Below are 25494 nucleotides of genomic sequence, written 5' to 3'. Positions count from 1 at the left end.
TCTAGGCCATTCCCTATGTTAGTTTCAAAATGTGTATGGGTTGAGACATTCTCCCATAGTTAACATTTTAAAGGACGGTGGTGGAAGTATGGAGCCCTGGGGGCCTCTCTCTTACGCTTTCCTTGCACCCAGAAGCTTCTTCTGGATCCCAGTCAATTCCAACCAAGCAAGGACTCACTCTCCCCTTACCTGCTTTTGGTGCTTCTCATCACTTCTCTGCTGAATCCCAGTGTTATCTTCTAGATGATCAATTTGAAATGTGAATATCTACTTGCCATTTTGGTTCCTCTCTGTGGAGGAGGTTCATACTAGCTGCATCTAGTCAGAAATTTTGAAACAGTATCCAGGTTTTTTGTTTTTGTTTTTGTTTTTTCAAGATAGGAAATGCTTGAATATACTTGCAGAGTAATGTAAAGGAATTTAAAAGAGGAAGAAGTGAAGTTTTGAGATAGAGATTGAGAGAGAGGATCATTGGAGAAGCAGGGAGGAGAAGGAATCTAGAAGCCAGGTGGAAGGATCAGTCATAGAAAGGAGAAGAGAACTGTGAAGTGGCATTTCAGTCATTATAAAATATTTATCTCTGGCAATGCCATTTGTCTTAAAGTCTATTTTATCTGATACTAAAGTTTTCACTTCAGCTTTTGTATGTATACTGTTTGTATGGTAGATCTTTTCCATCCATGTGTATATCTTTTTCTGTCTATATGTGCTGGTATATTTGAGGTTTATTTCAAAGTGTAGTTGAGTTTTGCTTTTTTATGTGCTCTATCAATCTCTATCTTTAATTGGTGTGTTTAGAACATGATCATTTAATATAATTATTGATATGGTTTGGTTTAAGATTCTACCATTTTATTATTTCTTTTTTATATGTTCCCACTGACTTCATTCCTTTGTTCTCCTTTTCCTGCATTCTTTGGGATTTTTGAATATTTTTAATGTTCCATTTTAACTTATTTATTGACATTCTGTCTATATACTTTGTTTGATATAATATAATCTACAGTTGCTCAAAAACACAGCAGACTGTGTTGTCATTTTTGCTTTAAAGAGTTATACATATCTTAAAGAATTTAAGAGTAAAAAATAATCTTTTCTGTTTAGTCAGATATATTTACCACTTCTATTGTTCTTTCTTCATGCCTGATGACATACCTTTCCCTCTGCTATTATGCCTCTTCTCCCTGAATAAATTATTTAAAATTTTATTGTAGACTACGCTAACAACAAATTATCTTATTTTACCTTTATTTGAGTATATCTTTATTTTATCAGTTTTAAAATTTATAACTATTTATTTAATTTGTAATTTTGTAACACAAACATTATCTCTAAATATTGTAGTTTCAATTTATTTTAAACTAACTTAAATAAATAAGATCATACATTTTAAATTTTGGGCACCTTTCACCTCAATAATTATGTTGCTTATATTTATCTAGTTGCTAATTTTATCATCTAGCATTCCATCAATGAATGTATAGCATTTATTAATTCATTCTACTATTGACAGGTATTAGAGTTCTTTCAAGTTTGAGGCTATTATGAATAATTCTGCTTTGAATATTTTTGTACATATTTATTGGTGCTCATATATATGTATTTCTGTTGGCTATATGCCTATGAGTGGAATTTCTGGATCATAAGGTATGCATATTTTGGAACTAGTATATAATATCTAATTATGATCTAAAGTGTTTGTACTAATTTACATTCCCACCAACAATGTAGAAGAATTTGGATTACTTCATATTCTCAACAACACTTGGATTGTTAATAATATGTTGCAACCCAAGTTCTTTGTAACATAATCTCAATAACACTTGCTATTGTCACCCTAGATTCAGCTTATTCCATTGGGTATGAAGTGTTATCTGGTTTGTTTTCATTAATAAAATTTAGTTTTTAGAGCAGTTTTAAGTTCATATTAAAATTGAGTGGAAAGAACATAGAGTTTTTATATACTTCCTGTCCCTACACATGCACAACTCCCCCTCCACTACCACCATATAGCATTGAATGTATATATTAGAAAAGAAGTTTCTTCTGTATTTAATGCTATAAGTTTCTCCCTCAGCACTGCATCCACAAATTTTGATAATTTGCATTTTCATTTTCATTTAATTCAAAATATTTTGAAATTTCTCTCCAGAATTATTCTTTGGCCCATGTGTCCCATTCTTATCCAGTTGATGGATGGTGAGATTGAGTTCAATCCTGTTTTTACTGATTTTCTTCCTGCTAGAACTGTCCATTTCTATTAGAAGAGTGTAAAAGTCTACAAATATAATGGTAGTTTTATCAATTTCTCCTTACAGTTCTATCAATTTTGCCTCATGTATTTTGATGCTCTCTTGTTGGGCACACACCCATTGAGGATTGTTATGTCTTCTCAGAGTATTAACCCCTTTGTCATTACCTAATGCCTCTCTTTTTTTTTTTCTTAGTAATTTTTCTGCTCTAAATTAACATAGCTACTCCCACTTTATTTTTATTAGTGATAGTATGGTAAATATTTCTCCATCCTTTTATTTTTAATGTGCGTATGTCTTCATATTTGAGGGAGTTTCTCATAACAACATATAGTTGGACCCTGCTTTTTTTATCTACTCTGGCAATCCATGTCTTTTATTGGCATCTTTGTTCCTATTTTTTCTTCTGTACTTTTTCTTCCTTTTATGGTCTTAATTGAGCATTTTATATGATTTCATTTTCTCTCCTGTCTTAATATATCAATTATACTTGTTTTTAAACTTTCTTTTGTGGTTTCCTTAGAGTTTGCAATAAATATTTACAACTAATTGAAGTCTACTTTCAAATAACATTATACCACTTCACAGGTAGTACAAGTATCTTATATCTTTACTCCTAATTTCTCTCTCTCATTCCTTGTATAATTGTTGTCATTCATTTCACTTATGCATAAACATTCATGTGTTCACATATATATGGATATGTGTGTGTGTGCGCACGCACCTATATAATTTGCAACAAAGTCCTTGAATTTTTGTTTGTCTGAGAAAGCCCTTATTTGTCCTTCAACTTAAAGGATAATTTCACAGGGTACATAATTCTAGATTGGTTGGTTTTTTCTCCAAATATTTTAAATATTCTACTATAATCTCTTCTTGCTTGCATAGTTTCTGAGGGGAAGTTGGGTGTAATTCTTAGCTTTGCTCTGCTAAAGATAAAGTGTTTCTCCTCTGGATTTTTGCAGTATTTTTTACTTACCTTTGATTTTTCTGTAATTTGACTATTACATACCCAGGTGTAGTTATTGCTGGAGGGTGGGGTGCGGGTGCTTATCCCGCTTGGTATTTTCTGAGCTTCCTAGATCTACGGTTTTGTGTCTGGCATTAATTTGGGAAAATTCTCAGTCATTATTATCTTAAATATTTCTTCTGTCTTTTTTCCTCTTTCTTGTATTTCTATTATATTCATAATGCATATAGTAAACCTTTTTGGTTGCCCCACAGTTTTTGGATATTCTAGGGTTTTTTCTGTCTCTTTTCTCTTTGCTTTTCAGTTTGGTAAGTTTCTTTTATCATATTCTCAAGCTCAGCAATTCTTTCCTCAGCCATGTTCAACCTACTAATCAGTTCATCAAAGGGATGTTTTTAATTCTGCTACTGTGTTTTATCTCTAGCATTTTTTTATTATTATTATTCTTTCTTAGAATTTCCATCTCTCTGTTGCCCAGGCTAAAGTGCAGTGGTGCAATATCTCAGCTCACTGCAAACTCTGCCTCCCAGTTTCAAATGATTCTTGTACTTCAGCTTCCTGAATAGCTGGGATTACAGGCACATGCCACCACACTCAGCTAATTTTTGTATTTTAGTAGAGATGGAGTTTTGCCACATTAGCCAGGCTGGTTTTGCATGGGCCTCAAACGATCCACCCACCTCAGCCTCTCAAAGTGCTGAGATTACAGGTGTGAGCCACCATGCCCATTCTCTCTGCTTATGTTATTTATATATTATTGCATGTTGTCATTAAAGTTCTTAGTGTATCAATTACAGATTTTTAAACTTTTTGGTTAGACAATTTCAACATTCCTGCTATATCTAACTCTGATTCTGATGCTTCTTCCATCTCTTTAAATTGCGATGGGTGGGGGTTGGCTTTTAGTGTGCATTGTAACCTTTTGTTGAAAGGTGGACATGATACACTAGGTGAAAGAACTCTGGTAAATAGGCCTTTAGTAATATGTTGGTAACATGTTTTGGGAGGGGAAGTGTATTCATCTGTTCTCACACTGCTAATAAAGACATACCCAAGACAGGGTAATTTTTAAAGGAAAGAGGTTTAATGGGCTCACAGTTCCACATGGCTGAGGAGGCCTCACAATCATGGCAGAAGGCAAAGGAAAGACAAAGTCATGTCTTACATGGCGGCAGGCAAGGGTGCTTGTGCAGGGTAACTGCCATTTATAAAACCATCAGATCTTGAGAGATCATTCACTACCATGAGAACAGTATGGGGGAAACTGCCCTCATGATTCAATTATCTCCACCTGGCCCAGCCCTTGACATATGGGGATTGTTATAATTCAAGGTGAGATTTGGGCAGGGACACAGCCAAACCATATCAGGAAGCATTCTATAGTCCTATGATAAGGTGTCAGTCTTTTGGTAAGGTTGTGCCCCTGGACTGTCAACTTCATCAGTACTTCACAGTTTTTACCCTGCTGGATGGGATATGATGGCTAGAGGAAACCTGACTTGGGTATTTCCCTTCTCCCACGTGTAAAGCTAAAGGGAGTTGGAGTTGGGAATTTCCTTTCCCTATGTGGAAGGCTGCAGCTGGCTGGAGATGGGTATTTCCCTTCCCAAAGGGAGGTTTAGGCTCTGGAAAAAAAAAAAACCAGCAGAATAGGCTGGGGTAAAATAGTTTCTCCTGAGGACAAGCTTTGCTAAAACCAGAACGCTCAAGTGTATTTCAAAACGGTTCTTTTTCCCCTCCTCCTATTACATGTATGAGAGGATTTTTCTCCAACATTCACTGTAAGGATGTGGTAGAGTTCCTGCAGGTAAAACTCACAAAATCATGGAGGCCTCCTTACAACTGGGTCCTCTGGAGTTCTTAACTCAGACTTGTTCACATTGAGCCTCCAGTAATTCATGAAATTCAAGTTTTCATACCCTAGCACTGTTTCCCTCAGAGATTTCTGCTCATGGGTTTCTACTCCAGTAAATTGTGATGATAGGTATTTACCTGTCTGTCTCTCCAATTTGGGAAGCAGCATTTTTCTGTGTCCTCACTTCCCTGATAGATCTAAGAAATGGTTGTTGATTTTTCTGGTGTTTAGCTTTTACTTGTCAGAATGAAGCTGGAATAGAGACCAGAAGTTTCCTATTTTACCTGTATCTTTAAAGGATATTTTCATTGGCTGTAAAAGTCTAGGTTGGCTGTTCTTTTCTTTCAGCACTTTAAAGATGTTACCGCACTGTCTTCTGATCTCCCAGGTTTTAAATGAGCAACATGCCATCGTTCAAATCATTGCTCCTTTGGATGTATGAAATGTAACCTTAAAAGGAAAAAAACATACTTATAAGATTAAAAGAAAATCTTTGGTTTCCTGCATTTTTAGTATTTTTTGTTTAAATTTGATTTTTAAAAATTTATCTGGTTTGTGGATCTGCTGAACTTCTTAAATATGTACATTTTTATCTTTCACAAATCTGGAAAACTCCCAAGCCATTATTTTTCAAATATATTTTTTTACTATCCCATTCTCTTTCTCCTCTCCTTCTGGAACTTCTATTGCATGTACATTAGACCTTTTTATACTGTCACACATTTCTTTTTTTCTCTCTCTCTGTTCTTCAGATTTGATCAAATTACCTGTCCTCAGGTTACTTTGTCACCTACATTCTGCCATTGAGCACATTCAGTGATTTTTTTTATTTTGGGGAAACTACTTTTTAAATTCTAACCTTTCCATTTAGTTAATTTTAAAGTTTCTTTTCTGCGATGGCAAATTATCTTAATTCATTTCAAGTATGTTCTTTCTTCATAAAACCTACTTGTAATAAGTGTATTAAAATCTTTGATTATTCCAACATCTGGGTTATCTAGGAAATCCGTTTATTTTTTTATCTTGATAACTGTCCACATTTTCCTGGTTTTATGCTGAATAATTTTGAATTGTATCCTGGACATTGTGAATGCCATGTTGCGTAGACTCTAGGTTCTGTTATAATACTCTGGAGAATGTTGATTTTTATTTAGCAGGCAATCAACATGGCTAGGTTCAGATCATAAATTCTGTCTCACTTTCTTTGTGTGGTGGTTAAAATCTCAGTTCAGTTCCAAAAACACTTAGTCCACTTGTTTGAGCTTGTCTCTTGCATCCATAAAGAATAAGTGCACCTGAAACATCTGCAGATTTTACACAGAATCAGGGATTCTCCTTTCTGGTTCTCTCTTCTCTGAGATTCTCTCCTCTCTCCAGGCCCCAGAATCTTCTCTGTTGGTTTCTCTGGTTGTAAAGATGAGCTTCCTATTGAAGTTTTAAACTATTATGCATCCATTGCTGATGTGCTGCTCTGTGACTGGGGCTCACTCTTGGAGCAAAGCATAAGAGAAAAAAATGGAAAATATACCTTGTACATTTACTTTCAACTCTTTGTCTCCTAATTTTGTTTATTTTCTTACAGTCCTCAGGTAGTTCCTTTTTGTTTTTGTCAAGATCTTTTTGTTGTAATTAGTTGGAAGTCTGGGTTCTAGTGGGCTCTTGCCATTATGCTGGACACAGAATATTCTTGCATAATGTTTAAGTCACTGTTTTTCAAACTATGGATCATGATCATTTGTGGGTCATGAAATTAGTTCTGTGGATTGTTGATTCACATTTTTAGAATTCAGTACGTTTGAGACTAGTGTAGATTATATCTTATTGCATCACATGTAAGAAATGTAAATTATTTTATAAAATATAAAATACTTGTTTGCTTATTTTTTGTTTAACAACTATTTGTTGAATACCTACTTTAAGATTATTAGGTTGTGGGAAATATAGCAGTGAAAATAATATACGAACATGCACTCTTTTTAATAAATGAGTTGGAAGATAAAAAATGTACAACATATAGTGTGTTGGAAAAACAAGAGAAAAAAAAGTACTCCAAACCTGTCTAATCTCATGAGGAGGGATTCTGTGGGGAATATTGGGACGCAATAGTAAAGAAAAGTGTTACCTCCTAAAATTCTTCACTCTACTGACATCCACATGGTGATAGTTATACTGTACAAAAATAAATGGAAATCTAAGTTTTCTAGGCAGTGATTAGCAGCAATGTGAATGGTGGTCCAAATTAGAACAAGAGCAAACAGAAAAATAGCTGCAGTGTGGGTTGTCTCCAGAGCTTCCATAAACAAACCTCTTTTTTTTTTAAAACAAGACTCTTTTCCCCCAAAATGTGCTGAAGGCTGATGGTTTTACACTGTTTGTGAAAATGAAGATGGAGAAGGTTTTTGTCACAGCATAGAATGGAAAGTTAGAATCCCTATTGTTAAAAATTCTACTACCCCACAGTCAGGAATTCTCTGCTTAGCACATTTATTTTTAGGATGCAGGCTCCTAAAATAGTGTCTGGCCTATATTTTCCCTCTCTCTCTTCTCTTTTCTGCTACTCCCTATCCTTACATTCCTGTTTGTTTATACAAGACAGTGTCAGTTTTCCTTTCTTCAACTTCTTGCCCCAGAGTTAATGGTACATCAACATGAGAACCCTTTCTGTAGCCACCTATCATTCTATTCTCCCTTAGCAACAAAGCCTATTTCTTCCTTTATATTTGGAGACAGGTAAAATTTGTGGTCTTGGTCTGCTATTGGGAGTCCTCCTGTAACTCCTGCATTTGGGAAAGGAGTAGAGCTAGGTCCTATGTCCTCATATCCTGGTAGCCCCCAGTAGTGAAGGTAGCAGGTATGAGGGCATGTTTTTTCTCTCTTCAAATGCCTCTGACTACTTATTGGACAGCTAATATCTAAGTAGATCAAAGAATTATACACAGTCATACACAAAAATATATATAGCAACACATGCTTTTTTCCTATGCTGTATTTTGTTACTGACATGCTTGTTTTTAAGAGAAATGTTACTCTCTTAGTTCTGATATGACAATATTGAGATGGGAGCTACAGCACAGCTTCCCATTCCATGCATCTGGCTGAGATCAACAACTAAACAGCTCTCTGCAACACTCTACCCCCACCTTCAAAATCTTTCCCAACACAGTCCTAAGATAGCCACAATCGGTGTTGATACAGGAAAGGAATTGTGTGTGTCCTCTCTACTTTTGGTTAATAGATAAAACTTTCCCAGAAAGTTGTGTTTTGCCAACTTTTACAAATAAATTTGCATTCCCAGATGATAATAGCTGAGTGATAAAGCAATAGAACATTAAGGCACTCTTCTACAGCAATGTCCATTCTAACTCTTTAAAGGTTTTCTAGGCACCATCTTAAACTACAGAGAAAATTAACTGAACATATGTAGCTAAAGAAAATGTACATTTGGACAAAAACAAATACTCTTTTTAAAGAGCAAATATTTCTTTCTAGTTTGCTTATTTTTAAAATGCAGATCTGGAAGCAATTTAATAAATCGACTGCATGTGAATTATAATTAACTTTGGGCAGGAATGATTTGTTTTCTTTGAAAGGTAGATAAACTCAAGGGCAAGGAGGTCAGGTTCAAATCTTAATCCCAGATTTAAGTGAGGCAGAAACAGACACTATATGTGATGCCAACTATAAATATGTGCTAGGCTGTTTAAATTGCTGATCACAGTGCAACATTGCTATTTTGCAGTAACAGAATCTTACACATTTATTTCTGGTTTTGACTACACAGAGAATTTTCTGAGTATGATCATTTAAATTCAATCTGCCCATTATATAAAACTTAAAGTAAATTAGATTTTGTACATCACAAGCACCAAACCTGATAAATGCAGTTTCATATTCAATCAAAGTTTGTTCAAATATGAGTATTCGTGAAAGCTCTTAAATAAAATAATATCACTTATGGTGTATAATGGATGGATTGAAGCAGAAATTAAAATTCTGATTAAAAGAGAAATGGTGGTGTTCTGGAATGTCTACCCTACTCACACTTCTTGAAGGGATCTTCTGCTGGTCACAACTGCTGAGTGAATAATGGACCCTATGTTTCTACCTCTCTAGGCTATAGATGGCTAAAGGGGTTAATTTTGAACCGTGAGTAAGATAAGTAATCAAGGGAAATTTTTAAGAGAGAGAATGAGAGAAAGAACAGAAGCATAGAAAAAAGCAGAGATGACTGAGGAGTACCTAAAATAGAAAGAGTAGTTGTATCTCTCTGTACTTCAGGGAATCTGAAGTCACTGAATTTTTCCTGGGGACATTCCTCAAGGATAAGGTTTCAAAAATTATGCCTGTGCAAAAGCAGACCTCTGCTTGCCGTTGGACCAGGTTCAAGGCATTTGTTGTCACTGGGGACTAGAATGGGCACATCCAACTAGGTGTCAAGTGCTACAAGAAGATAGACAAGCTCGCTGGTCAGAAGGAGGGAAATATGTCAAAAGTTACTCTTTTCTCCTGTTCTTGATTCTAATCACCTGTGTCCCCTTACACATTGCTTCATCAGAAATGCAGATATGCATCTCCCCACTCAATATTTTCATTCAGCCTAAATATATCACTAAGTCTCTCACGTCTTAACTCCCTCAACACTTCATCTTCTTGCAACTAAAAAAACAGACCTTATTTTTTTCTTTCCCTTCTCAGTTAAGCATTTTGAAAGGCTACAGGTGTATCTATATTTTCACACCTCATTTGTCCCTCTGCCTACTGCAATGTGGCTTCTACCCTCATTCTATCATGTTCCTTTCACTCTACCCTTGATCATCAAATTGCCAAGTACAATATCTTTTAAAATCTAAACAGAATATTCTCCACTGACCCTAACAAGTCTACTCTCTCTTTTCCAGTCTACTCTCTCTTTTCCACTCTGCTGCCTTTTTTGTTTGTTTGTTTGTTTGTTTGTTTTTTGAGATGGAGTCTCGCTCTGTTGCCCAGGCTGGAGTGCAGTGGCAGGATCTCAGCACACTGCAAGCTCCACCTCCCCAGTTCACGCCATTCTGCCTCAGCCTCCCGAGTAGCTGGGACTACAGGTGCCCGCCACCACACCTGGCTAATTTTTTTTTATTATTATGTTTTTATGTTTAGTAGAGACGGGGTTTCACTGTGTTAGCCAGGATGGTCTCAATCTCCTGACCTCGTGATCTGCCCACCTCAGTTTCCCAAAGTACTGGGATTACAGGTGTGGGCCACCGCGCCTGGCCCTCCACTCTGCTTCTTGATCAGAGAAGCTGTCCTATATGAACTACATCAATAACTTTTTCCTCTGACATCCTGTTGGGTTTTGTCAATGGGAGACACCATAAGAGGCCAGAGTATGGTAGGTATTCACCCAGCTCCCTTCCTGCCATCCTGTGGTTTGGCTGCAACTTTATTTTTCTATTCATGACCACAATCACCTATGTCAGGAGGTTCTTGGCTTTCTTCTACAGCTCTCTCTCGCTCTTTCTTTCTCTCTCTCTCTCTCTCTCATTCTCTCCTTAATTACCCCATTTGAGGGGGGCAGCTATTTCCTGGCAGAACCCTGCCTGATTCCAGTCCTTATCTTGTCTTACAATAACATTTAATACTGTTAAATATCTCCTTCTTGCTATTCTTCAATTTCTCAAATTGTTCACTTTTTGATTGACCGTTCTTATCTACTTTATCAGTTCCTCTTTCTCTGTCACTTTTTTTTATATTGATGTTTTCCAGAACCTGGGTCATATTTTCTTCACGTTTTCATTAGAGTATCTCAATCTAGTCCCCTAGCTTTAATGTTCACCAAAAGCATAATTCTTGGGATCTAGTAGGTACTCAACAAACGTTTGCTATACAAGTGAGTGAATATGTATGCTGATGACTACCAAAGTTTAATCTCTACCACATGTCTTTCCTGATCTGCCTGTATGTATTTCTTACTTTCTACTAAACAGCTCTACTTGGATGCCTCACAAGCATCTCAAACTCAGTGTGTTCAAAACTGGATGAATTATCTTTATCCCCAAATCTTGGTTCTTGTATTCCTATATTATTTAATACCAACTCTATCCACCCAGTACACACTTCAGAAATCTAGGAGTCATACTAAACAACCACCTAATTCCACATGTTGCTCACTAAATCTTGTCAAGTCTATCGTGTGCATTTCTCTGTTTTCCATACCTTGCTCTCCATTTTGCTACTCTTGTCATTAAGGCACTCTTTGTCTCTCATCTGACTAGTGCAATGTATTCTTACCTGGGCTCTGTGGCTCTTTATTCCTTCCTAAGGTACCCTTAAAATAGCCTTCAGGGTAATCTTTATAAATTACTTCTCTACTTAAAATAATTTAGTGGATCTCATTTGCGTGACGTTCTTTTTTTTTTTTTTTTTTTTTGAGACGGAGTCTGGCTCTGTTGCCCAGGCTGGAGTGCAGTGGCCGGATCTCAGCTCACTGCAAGCCCCGCCTCCCGGGTTCACGCCATTCTCCTGCCTCAGCCTCCCGAGTAGCTGGGAGTACAGGCGCCCTCCACCTCGCCCGGCTAATTTTTTTTGTATTTTAGTAGAGACGGGGTTTCACCGTGTTAGCCAGGATGGTCTCAATCTCCTGAACTCGTGATCCGCCCGTCTCGGCCTCCCAAAGTGCTGGGATTACAGGCTTGAGCCACCGCGCCCGGCCACGTGACGTTCTTGATAGGCTCCCTAGCTAACTTTCAAACTTTTCACCTTTTACCCGCAACATGTACTTCATACTAAAAATCTGACATTACTGAGAATAAACCATACTATTTCCTCTGGTAGAATTTGCTTTCCAACTTAATTTTTCAAGCTTCTTTACATCATCCAAAACTTAACCTAAAAGTGATTTCCTCACTGATGCCTTTTCTTATTTTTTAACTTTCCCACCATTCTTTTCTTAGATGGTACTTTGTAAATATTTAAATTATACTTCTAAATGAATTGCATTGTAATTAGTTGCTTACTTATCTGCCTCATCCAAGAGACTATAAAACCCTTGAGGATATATGTATCTTATCTTTACTTAGTTTGGTACCTTGAATGCCTAGCACCATGTCTAGTGTATAAGTGGAATTCAGTAAATAATTATTAGATGTGTTCATCTTTTAATTCTTGTTATTGTTATTCAGGATTACCTTACACATTGTGTTATGAGCTAAATTGTGTACTCCTACCCCAAATTTACAGACTGAAGTTTGATTCTCCAGCACCTCAAATGTGAAATTATTCAGAAATTGAGTCTTTACAAAAATAATCAAGTTAAAATGGAATTGTCAGGGTACGACCTAATCCAATGTGACTGGTGTCCTCATAAAAAGAGAAAATTTGGGCACAGACAGGCATGCATAGAGGGAAGAGGATGTGAAGAAATATAGAAATAAGACAGTCATCTACAAGCCAAAGAGAGAAGTTGGGAATAAATCCTTCCCTCACAGCCCTCATAAGGAACCAAACCTGCCAACATCTTGATTTTGGACTTCTAGTCTCTAGAACTATAAGACAACACATTTCTGTTGTTTAAGCCACACAGAAATACTTTGTGGTACTTTGTATGGCAGCCCTAGCAAAAAAAAAAAAAAAAAAAAAAATACACATTGTAATTTAGCAATAATTTTTTACATTAAAATGAATTTGTCATTTTTATTAAATCTTTACTTAAATCACTCACCTGGACTCTGGGCAACTTGCAGTAGACCTAGTGTTGGCAATATTTTACCATTAAATTTCTTTCTCCTAATATCTTTCCAGTTTAGTGAGTCAAAATACAACTACCAATGTACTCTTGTCATAATCCATTAATATTTTCAGTGGATCTTGAAAATATCTCATTAAATTAAAAATCACAATTATGCTACTTGGGGTTTATTTTGCATTTTCTCTGGCTCTACTAATTTGTTTTGTTTATTTTTAACCACATATTACTTTCCTCTTAAATATTTCCTCTCCACTTAAGTTAGCCAATTAATGACCCCTATACACTTCTTCTGTCTGAAATTTTTAAACCTTATCATTCATTCATTTCTCAGACATTGATTGAGAACCTATAGAGTTTGACAAATTGTCCTAAGTACTGAGGGTGGTAAAGGATGGGGCCATCAAATAGTCTCTGATCACAAGAGGCATGTAATCTAGAATAAAGGATAAAATGAGTATATGTCTTGAAATTATAACACACATGTCCAAAGATGTTTGTCACCAAATACCTGCATGTAATTTATCAGTGACCTCATAGCTAAAATGGGGGGAATAATATAAGCATCATGGGATATTTTGACAACTAAATGAAATAATGTATCACAGAGAGTAGCACTGAGGACTGGGGGACATAGGCTCTGTGTGTTTGTTTAGCCTTTCTTCCCTGCTCTATGATTCATGTTCACACACCAGCCTTGCAATACTCATAATTCAAAATGATACCTCAGCAAAATATTACATGCCGTGGACTTTTAAGTCTGCTTCAAAATCCTCAGATGAGGCCGGGCGCGGTGGCTCAGCCTGTAATCCCAGCACTTTGGGAGGCCGAGACGGGCGGATCACGAGGTCAGGAGATCGAGACCATCCTGGCTAACACGGTGAAACCCCGTCTCTACTAAAAAATACAAAAAATTAGCCGGGCGAGGTGGCAGGCGCCTGTAGTCCCAGCTACTTGGGAGGCTGAGGCAGGAGAATGGCGTGAACCCGGGGGGGCAGAGCTTGCAGTGAGCCGAGATCGCGCCACTGCACTCCAGGCTGGGGCACAGAGCAAGACTTCGTCTCAAAAAAAAAAAAAAAAAAAAAAAAAAATCCTCAGATGACAGGGCTTATCCCATACAGATGGATACCATTTAAGCAGGTATCAGAGAAACGGCGAATCATATCTGCTTGAATTAGAACACACTGGGTAAAAAAAAATTAATAGTCTTTGCTCTCTAAATAGAACAACAAAGCCTGGATGACAGCATATCTGTTTATAGCATGATTTTCTGAATATTTTAAGCCCACTGTTGAGAAGTTCTCAGAAAAAAAAAATCCGTTCAAAATAGTACTGCTCATTGACAAATGCACCCAGTTACTTAAGAGCTCTGATGCAGACATACAAGAAGATGAATGTTGTTTTCATGCCTGCTAACACAACACCCATTCTGCAGCCCATGGATCAATGAGTCATTTTGACTTTCAAGTCTTATTATTCCAGAAATACATTTTTTAAAGGCTATAGGTGCCATAGATAGTGATTCCTCTGAAGGATCTAGCAAAGTCAATTGAACCTGCTGGAAAGGATTCACCATTCTATATGTCATTAAAAACATATTGTGATTCATAAGGGGAGGTCAAAATATCAACATTAACAGGAATTTGAAAGCAGTTTATTCCAACCTTCATGAATGACTTCGAGGGATTCAAGACATCAATGGAAAAAGTAACTGCATATGTGGTAGAAATAGTAACAGAACTAGAATTGGAAGTCGAGCCTGAGGATGTAACCAAATTGCTGAAATCTCACGATAAAACTTTAACAGATGAAGACTTGCTTCTTATACATGAGCAAAGAAAGTGGTTTCTTGAGATGGAATCTACTCCTGGTGAAGATTCTGTGAACACTATTTAAATGACAACAAAGGATTTAGAATATTACATAAAACTGATAAAGCAGCGGAAAAGTTTGGGAGGATTGACTCAAATTCTGAACGTTCTACTGTGGGTAAAATGCTATCAAACAGCATCACATGCTACAGAGAAATCTTCTGTAGCAAACTTCATCACTGTCTTAAAATAAGTCAATGCAAGGCTGGTTCAACATACACAAATCAGTAAACGTAATCCATCATATAAACAGAACCAAAGACAAAAACCACATGATTATCTCAATAGATGCAGAAAAGGCCTTTGACAAAACTCAACAGCCTTTCATGCTAAAAACTCTCAACAAATTCAATATTGATGGGATGTATCTCAAAATAATAAGAGCTATTTATGACAAACCCACAGCCAATATCATACTGAACAGGCAAAAACTGGAAGCATTCCCTTTGAAAACTGGCACAAGACAGGGATGCCCTCCCTCACCACTCCTATTCAACGTAGTGATGGAAGTTGCAGCCAGGGCAATCAGGCAGGAGAAAGAAATAAAAATTATTCAGTTAGGAAAAGAGGAAGTCAAATTATCCCTGTTTGCAGATGACATGATTGCTTATTTAGAAAGCCCCATCATCTCAGCCCAAAATCTCCTTAAGCTGATAAGCAACTTCAGCAAAGTCTCAGAATACAAAATCAATGTGCAAAAATCACAAGCATTCTTATACACAAATAACAGACAGAGAGCCAAATCATGAGTGAACTCCCATTCACAATTGCTTCAAAGAGAATAAAATACCTAGGAATCCAACTTACAAGGGATGTGAAGGACCTCTTCAAGGAGAACTACAAACCACTGCTCAATGAAATAAAGGAGGACACAAACAAATGGAAGAACATTCCATGCTCATGGATAGGAAGAATCAATATTGTGAAAATGGCCATATGGCCCAAGGTAATTTATAGATTCAATGCCATCCCCATCAAGCTACCAATGACTTTCTTCACAGAATTGGAAAAAACTACTTTAAAATTCATATGGAACCAAAAAAGAGCCCGCATTGCCAAGACAATCCTAGCGAAAGAACAAAGCTGGAGGCATTCCGTGACCTGACTTCAAACTATACTACAAGGCTACAGTAACCAAAATAGCATGGTACTGGTACTGGTACTGGTACCAAAACAGATATATAGACCAATGGAACAGAACAGAGCCCTCAGAAATAATACCACACATCTATAACCATCTGATCTTTGACAAACCCGACAAAAACAAGCAATGGGGAAAGGATTCCCTATTTAATAAATGGTGCTGGGAAAACTGGCTAGCCATATGTGGAAAGCTGAAACTGAATCCCTTCCTTACACCTTATACAAAAATTAATTCAAGATGGATTAAAGACTTAAATATTAGACCTAAAACCATAAAAACCCTAGAAGAAAACCTAGGCAATACCATTCAGGACATAGGCATGGGCAAGGACTTCATGTCTAAAACACCAAAAGCAATGGCAACAAAAGCCAAAATTGACAAATGGGATCTAATTAAACTAAAGAACTTCTGCACAGCAAAGGAAACTACCATTAGAGTGAAGAGACAACCTACAGAATGGGAGAAAATTCTTGCAATCTACTCATCTGACAAAAAACTAATATCCAGAACCTACAAAGAACTCAAACAAATTTACAAGAAAAAAACAAACAACCCCATCAAAAAGTGGGCAAAGGATATGAACAGACACTTCTCAAAGGAAGACATTTATGCAACCAACAGACACATGAAAAAATGCTCATCATCACTGGCCATCAGGGAAATGCAAATCAAAACCACAATGAGATACCATCTCACACCAGTTAGAATGGTGATCATTAAAAAGTCAGGAAACAACAGGTGCTGGAGAGGATGTGGAGAAATAGGAACACTTGTACACTGTTGGTGGGACTGTAAACTAGTTCAACCATTGTGGAAGATAGTGTGGCAATTCCTCAAGGATCTAGAAATAGAAATACCATTTGACCCAGCCATCCCATTACTGTGTATATACCCAAAGGATTATAAATCATGCTGCTATAAAGACACATGCATACATATGTTTATTGCGGCACTATTCACAGTAACGAAGACTTGGAGCCAACCCAAATGTCCATCGATGATAGACTGGATTAAGACAATGTTTCACATACACACCATGGAATTCTATGCAGCAATAAAAAAAGGATGAGTTCATGTCCTTTGTAGGGACACGGATGAAGCTGTAAACCATCATTCTCAGCAAACTATTGCAAGGACAGAAAACCAAACACCGCATATTCTCACTCACAGGTGGGAATTGAACAATGAGATCACTTGGACACAGGAAGGGGAACATCACACACCAGAGCCTATCATGGGGTGGAGGCAGGAGGGGAGGGATAGCATTAGGAGATATACTTAATGTAAACGACGAGTTAATGGATGCAGCACACCAACATGGCACATGTATACATATGTAACAAACCTGCACATTGTGAACATGTACCCTAGAACTTAAAGTATAATAAAAAATAAAAAAAAAAAGAAAAGAAAAAAGAAGAAATTGCCCTAGTCACGCCAGCCTTCAGCAACCATCACCTGATAGCAGCCATCAACATCAAGGCAAGACCCACCAAAGATTACAACCTGCTGAAGACTCCGAAGATTGTCAGCATTTTTTAGCAATAAAATATTTTTAACTAAGGTATATAAATGTTTTGACATAATGTTATTGCACACTTCATAGAATACAGTATAGTGTAAACATAACTATTATATGTACTGGGAAACCAAAAAATTTGTGTGACTGGCTTATTATGATATTCACATTATTGTGGTGGTTTGGAACCAAACTTACAATATGCCTGAAGTATGCCTGTATGTATCTTTACATATTTAAATAACTTTTCTGGGAGAGAGATTAAGCTTCTGCAAGTTCCCAGAAGGTTTAACAACAATTGATCTCTGGGAACATCATTTCTGTAGGCAGATTGTGGCTTGACAGAATGCAATGTCAAGACATGACAAGTAGCACTGGATAAGAAATTGGCTGTCTTATGAGGTGCCTGGCTTTCTGAAAAGAGAGTTTTCTAACAAAAAATGCCTAAGTGTGAGGATTATGTTATTAGATATGATCTTGCATTGAAAGATGGTTAGATTAGAAACTGCTAAAATCTTTCCAATCTCAAATTCTATGTTCAGGTTTAACAGTATTATATTTTTAGAAATATGTTTTACGTTTAAGCCAAAATTAATAAATTAAGTTAAAGATTTCCAGGAGTAAAATACATATTTTATAAGTTCCATTTAATTTTAGTGATATGTTTAAGCAGAATGAAGTATAAATTAGGTTTTTTAAGGATATCTGGTTTCTAAAAAGAATGTTTCATATTTTTTTAAAAATCACTTCTGATTCCTTAAAGAATGAAAAATATTAATGACTAAGGTTTGTTCAACGGATTTGGAGGAAATCCACTCATGATTCATTTAAATCAATTTGGAGGAGGTTGACTAATGTTTTCATACTTTCTGTCTAGACTAGAAGCTTAAAAAAGCACACCTGTGACTCTCCAAGACTCTGATAAATCATGTCTGTTAACACAAGAGTATGAGAAACAAAAACCTTATCACCCACAATACCCACAAGTATGAATCTGGAGTCTGGGGATGCTGAGAGTCGTCATTGTGTTAGGAGCCCAAGCGCTATTTACACATGGCTCCAATAGATCTTCCAAAGAGCTTTTTGCCCTTGTGTTAGTGCAGAATGTATATTCCAGGAGCAGGGTCGAGGAGGGATAATTGTGGGAATGAAAAAAAGTATGAATCATCTGTTAGTGTCCGCTCCATGAAGTCTCACCACTCTTCTTCATAAATCATTTCCAGGGGCCCTGATTCTTTTTCTTCTTCTCTGCCCCTCCACTGGTACTTGAGGTTCTGTCACTCTACTAGTTTAACATTTGAAAAAGACTGTTGTTAAAGCAGGAACGGACTTTATTCACTATGCTTTAAGCTAAAATGCAATACAGCTCTTTTAAATGATCTCATTGGGCAGATATAGCCCTTTATTGGAAAACTTTCTGTTCCGTGTTTGCCAAAATATAGAAATTAATAAAATAATCCTTCAAGTAATTACAAATTTTGGTAGTCATCTTTAAATTTTGGCTTTTAGCAGTTAAAAGATTTTATCAAAGAACTCGTATTGGCTTTCCCAAGTTTAAAACACAAAAGCGAAGCATCTCTGTTTAAAATAGCTGTAAAAAGCCTGAATCCTAACCACTTCACCTCCCCAGAGACCTGTCTTTAAATCACCCATTAGTTCCAAAGACAACTCTGTGACTAATAGAGGAGAAAGACATGTAAGTAATACAATACAAAGCAGAAATCAAGAACATAGATAAAGGAAATCTTAAGTTCTATTAGGGTATTTATAGACATCACAGAAGAATTGGTATTTGCATTGTACATTGAAAAATCAGCAGTGTTTTGACAAAAAATATAGAAGGAAAAGAGGGGAATAGTGTAAATGAAGAAAAAGCTGGAACAAAATTCACTGAAGCTTGAAAGTAGAGTATATTTTCAGAACAAGTCACAAAAAGTAGACCCTTAGTCTTTGTTTCCTAAAAGGTCATTATTTATCCTTCATTCTAGAGTGATTGTTTGGCTACAAATGATGTAGCACTGCACAGTCACAGAGTAGGTTCACAGGCTGTAGAGAAGGCATTATCTCTGCTCTAAATAAGCTTGGTGGCCAAACAGGAAGATGAGACAAGTTTATTATATGTAAGCAATGTCAATATAAATGCACAAGACTTTCTTACTGAATTGTAAATCATTCAACAGTAAAGTTATATCCCTAATTTGCTTTGATAACTTCTTTTTTAAGCATTCCTATTGTTATAGTCACTGAAATTTCCCCACGTTAATAGATCAAAGAGAATAAAAAATATTACCAGATCACAAACCATTCTGGAGTTTTTTGCCTATACTAGAAAATAAAGGAGTTGCATAAGAAGCTCATGAATGTCCTTTCAAGTTATAACATGTTTTGATTGTATTTTCATAAATGTAGTCAGCACATAAGCTCTCTTTCTTTTCCTCTCCTTTCTTCCCTCTTCCTTGTTCTCTCTCTCTCTCTCTTTCTCTCTCATACATATACAATAAAAATATATACATTTTTAACAACAAAAAATTACTTAATCCTCAAGTTAGACTGACATTTTAATACACAGGCATTTTATCCTAAGTGAATATTCTTATAGTACATTTGCATATGTAATCTACTGATAAATATAAAAATATATGGCATGAACATGTGTGTGTTATCATTGTACATATATGCTGAGGTTATGAAGAGTTGATAACATAAAATGGTTAATGCCAAATGTGGGTCGGTACCACTCTTCAACTTGGAAAGTGTACCAGAGAGTGCTCAGAGAGAGTTCCAATATGTTACTTATTTTGGTAGCATTCCTAAGGCTCATCAGAACTGTCCTTGCCTCCAGGCTCTAAGGTCAGAGCAGCAGTTAGGGCAAGTCTAGGGACTTCATGCTAATGGACACTGATCACTCCTTAACACTTCCTCAGTCCTCACAGAAGTATGAGATCAATTCTTACCTCCCTTGAAGAAGTTCATCTGTGATGATCCTGAATCCAGAGTCTTTGAAGGCTCTGTGGAACTTTCAAGGCTGATTTCAGGGAAGCTGAGGACTTTTTTTTTTTTTCCTTTTTCCTTTTTATTTTTTTAAATTATACTTTAAGTTCTGGGATACATATGCAGAACGTGCAGGTTTATTACATAGATACACATGTGCCATGGTGGTTTGCTGCACCCATCAACCCATCACCTACATTAGGTATTTCTCCTAATGCTACCCCTCCCCTATCCCGCCAGCCACTGACAAGCCCTGGTGTGTGATGTTCCCCTCCCTGTGTCCATACATTTTCATTGTTCAACTCCCACTTATGAGTGAGAACATGCGGTGTTTGGCTTTCTTTTCCTGTGTTAGTTTTCTGAGACTGAGGGTTTCCAGCTTCATCCATGTCCCTGCAAAGGAAATGAACTCATCCTTTTTTATGGCTGCACAATATTCCATGGTGTATATGTGCCACATTTTCTTAATCCAGTCTGTCATTGATGGACATTTGGGTTAGTTCCAAGTCTTTGCTATTGTGAATAGTGCTGCAATAAACATACGTGTGCATGTGTCTTTATCGTAGCATGATTTATAATCCTTTGGGTATATACCCAGTAATGAGATTGCAGGGTCAAATGGTATTTCTGATACTAGCTCCTTGAGGAATTGCCACACTGTCTTCCACAATGGTTGAACTAATTTACACTCCCACCAACAGTGTACAAGTGTTCCTATTTCTCCACATCCTCTCCAGCATCTGTTGTTTGCTGACTTTTTAATGATCATCATTCTAACTGGCATGAAATGGTATCTCATCGTGGTTTTGATTTGCATTACTCTAACGACCAGTGATGATGAGCTTTTTTTCATATGTTTGTTGACCACATAAATGTCTTCTTTTAAGAAGTGTCTGTTCGACACAGGAAAAAATGCTCATCATCGCTGGCCATCAGAGAAATGCAAATCAAAACCACAATGAGATACCATCTCACACCAGTTAGAATGGCAATCATTAAAAAGTCAGGAAACAACAGGTGCTGGAGAGGATGTGGAGAAATAGGAACACTTTTACACTGTTGGTGGGATTGTAAACTAGTTCAACCATTATGGAAAACAGTATGGCGATTCCTCAAGGATCTAGAACTAGAAGTACCATATGACCCAGCCATCCCATTACTGGGGATATACCCAAAGGATTATAAATCATGCTGCTATAAAGACACATGCACACGTATGTTTATTGCGGCACTATTCACAATAGCAAAGACTTGGAATCAACCCAAATGTCCATCAGTGACAGACTGGATTAAGAAAATGTGCACATATACACCATGGAATACTATGCAGCCATAAAAAAGGATGAGTTTTATCCTTTGTAGGGACATAGATGCAGCTGGAAACCATCATTCTTCGCAAACTATCACAAGAACAGAAAACCAAACACCGCATGTTCTCACTCATAGGTGGGAACTGAACAATGAGATCACTTGGACTTGGGAGGGGGAACATCACACACCGGGGCCTATCATGGGGAGGGGGAGGGGGGAGGGATTGCATTAGGAGTTATACCTGATGTAAATGATGAGTTGATGGGTGCTGACGAGTTGATGGGTGCAGCACAGCAACATGGCCCAAGTATACATATGTAACAAACCTGCACGTTATGCACATGTACCCTAGAACTTAAAGTATAATTAAAAAAAAAAAAAAAAAAGAAGTGTCTGTTCATATCCTTGGCCAACTTTTTGATGGGGTTTTTTCTTTTTTTCCTGTAAATTTGTTTAAGTTCCTGTAGTTTCTGGACATTAGCCCCTTGTCAGATGGGTAGATTGCAAAAATTTTATCCCATTCTGTAGGTTTCCCATTCACTCTGACGATAGTTTCATTTACTGTGCAGAAGCTCTTTAGTTTAATTAAATCCCATTTGTCAATTTCAGCTTTTGTTGCCATTGCTTTTGGTGTTTTAGTCATGAAGTCTTTGCCCATGCCTATGTCCTGAGTGGTATTGCCTAGGTTTTCTTCTAGGATTTTTATGGTTTTAAGTCCTACAATTAAATCTTTAGTCCATCTTGAGTTAATTTTTGTATCAGGTGTAAGGAAGGGGTCCAGTTTCAGTTTTCTGCCTATGGCTAGCCAGTTTTCCCAACACAATTTATTAAATAGGGAATCCTTTCCCCATTGCTTGTTTTTGCCAGGTTTGTCAAAGATCAGATGGTTGTAGATGTAGGATGTTATTTCTGAGGCCTCTATTCTGTTCCATTTGTCTATATATCTGTTTTGGTACCAGCACCATACTGTTTTGGTTACTGTAGCCTTGTAGTGTAGTTTGAAGTCAGGTTGCATGATGCCACCAGAAGCTGAGGACTTTTAGGACTAGTATTAACCCAGGCTTCAGACAGACCCTAGAAAACAACTTCCACTTAGAACACCATCAGACCTAATACTTTCCTAGTAGACTAGACTGCCTGGACTCAGCAGAAATTTCTATTACATATTGTACCTTAATGCTTATTAATGCTTAATGTATATTACATATACATACCTTAATGCTAAATGTTTAAAAGGAAGGTAAGGGCTGAACTAAGCAGAAATATGTGGAAATGCTGATCTAGCCCGTGAATCAGACTACAGAAAGTCCTGAAAGACTGGCAAAGCACAGGGAATAGTCAGCTTAATCCATACAAAGAGAATCTCAAATAATTTTGTATTGCACATAAGGTTATTTATCTTCTCTCAAACGTTAATTCATTCAAACTATTTGGATAATAAGAATAATAAATAAATAATTTTTCTAAATCAGTAGCAGTTGACTATCATACAATGAGTCCTTTCAAAACGACACAGGTCAATCTGTTTATAGAAAATTTCAAAAACTTCAGAAAAGTCTTATTCTAACATCTACACTTCAGAAAAGAAGAAATCATATGGAAATCTTCGACTCACTAAATGTCAGCAGTCAAAATACTTGTAGGTATCTTAAATGTTCTGATTTTCTGAGGGTTTTAACAAACTTTGCCTTGTGTTCTGACATCTAGCACATTGGTAATAACATATATTCCTGGAGAAATATTTAATTGCACTAGAGAGAAACAAAGAGAGCCTTTCTAATCAAACAAACTACACAATAAACATACTTTTTAACTTAAACTAAGACATTTTGTAGAATGGTTGGATTAAACTAGCCTTTAATTATATCAGAACTATTAGCTCTGGGATGATTAAATTATAAGTTGTCAACATTTCCTTTTAACTCCTTACATTTAGTAATTAATAACTTGATGAGAAAATTTTACTTTCAGCTAAGGCTAAAATATGGAATGGATATAATTTAATTATGAAACTAGCAATAACAACCTCAACTAAGACACAGAGAGCCAAATACAATTATGTAGGAATTCAGCTTTTATAGCTTTTTCAAAGGTGCCTATTTCAGATTCGTATTGGCTAATTTTAGGTTGCTAGTTACCTGATATAGGCTGTTTTCATGTGTAATTCTTATAAAATCAAGTTTAATATAACTTCAGAAATAAAATTTTTACATTTCCTTTAATAGTTTGTACATAGAACTCATGAGTTACAGAGGAAAAATGTATTACCTATATAACAATTTTAGGAAGAGACATATCAATTTGTTGTTTCAAAGTCACAACTGTATACTTGATGAACAAATTGGCTCTGAAGCTTTTGTTTAAAAAAATAACACTACCATTTTAAGAAGTCAAATTGACATTTGGAACAGATTACCATTATTTTTAAAGCAGATCAATTTTAAACTTTAAATTACAGAATTATTTTAAACTTGTGGCTTTCTAGGAAATATATATGTTTAATTCTTGTGAATATATGAACAAATTAAATATTCTCCTAGGGAACAATTAGAGTATTAACTATGGGTTTTAAACTTGTTTTAATAAGAATTTAGATCAAATATTGAATAACAGCAGAACAGAACTATGCCCAAGGCAAGGAAAATTATTTTTCAACTTCTCTTCTTTAATGGCACCATGGTAGAGAATTTTATAGTATTATCAAGTACTGCCTTATAAAAATATTATGGTGATATTTTACTGTCTTATAGTATTATTAAGAGAGCAACTTAAATATCCAAATCTTATAGATTTCATGGTTGGTTTTTTTCCACATCCAAGTATGATATGTAACAAAATTTTGTAGTTACTTTTAATGTAAGGCCAATATAAGTTCTCAAAGTATAGATTTAATTCAAACAATTGAATGAGCTGCCCCAAATCATCGTAGTCTGTTCCCTGTATATGGAAATAAGACATAAATGGAGTTTGAGCCCTCTTCCCAAGGTTTCCCCAATATTTTTTTGATCATGTAGTTCAACTACTTAGCAATTTGGGGGATTAATTAAAGATAGTAAAGAGAAAGTGCCAGGAAGATATTATAAAATATCCCATGCTAAAAAGATTATGTGGTTTAGGCTTGACAAATGTGAAGTGACATCTGCTGGACCCTTTTGTAGAAAAGGATAAAGGAATTGGTTCATCAAGAAAAAAAAAAAAAAAAAGATTCTTACCAGGAACCAGTGAGAGAAACAACACATCTCCTTAAAAGGAGCAGGGCTAAGCAAATGATTCACAAGGCTAAGCTCACAGTAGATGAAAGGACATGATTTTTAATTCATTTTCTGTAGGCCACAGATAAGGAATCCTCTTGATCAAAGCCTGGCAACACAATGGATACTAGCAAAATGCAACTAGGTCTAAAAACAGCTGTCAAGGGTTTAATGTGCACAAATGAAATACTTTGGCTGTACTGGATGATCTTTAAAGATTTTCACAGTTCTACTGTTGTATAATATTATACTATAAAATATCAACTAAAAGGACCTGTATATCTTCGAGTTGGTACTTTCTAATGTGGAAAAAAAAAAAAAAGTACCTCACCTAGCAATGAAAAACTGGGCTATGGCAAATGGCTGAGGTATAAGTATTTTAAGTTGAATGAGAATTTTCAATGCTATATCATTTTCAGGCAAGATTCCATGAGTTTTAATGTTTAAAGGTGATAATTTTGGGAGAAAATGTACACTATTTTATTAATTGGGTCAATGAGTTTATTAAGGGTTATTGACTAAATTTCAAATACCAGGCTCATATCTTCATAATATTTTCCTCATTTTGTTCTAATTGTCTTCCCATATGTGTAGCAAGTAATTAATAGGG

General features: G+C 36.2%; 1 protein-coding gene across 1 annotated transcript in view; it reads right to left on the bottom strand.

Moving 5' to 3' along the window:
* Positions 1-5161: 5161 nt before the first annotated feature.
* LOC105470107 (pseudouridine synthase 7 like) overlaps positions 5162-25494 on the bottom strand; it is a 131071-nt gene continuing 110738 nt past the window's right edge. Inside the window, exon 11 of the mRNA XM_024789221.2 lies at positions 5162-5527. Within this exon, the coding sequence (XP_024644989.2) occupies positions 5497-5527 (31 nt within the window). The 3' untranslated portion in view covers positions 5162-5496. The remainder of the gene's footprint in view (positions 5528-25494) is intronic.

Source organism: Macaca nemestrina, chromosome 10, assembly GCF_043159975.1.
Source record: "Macaca nemestrina isolate mMacNem1 chromosome 10, mMacNem.hap1, whole genome shotgun sequence".
NCBI classification, from domain to species: Eukaryota; Metazoa; Chordata; class Mammalia; order Primates; family Cercopithecidae; genus Macaca; species Macaca nemestrina.
This window is presented reverse-complemented; position numbering and strand designations above follow the sequence as displayed.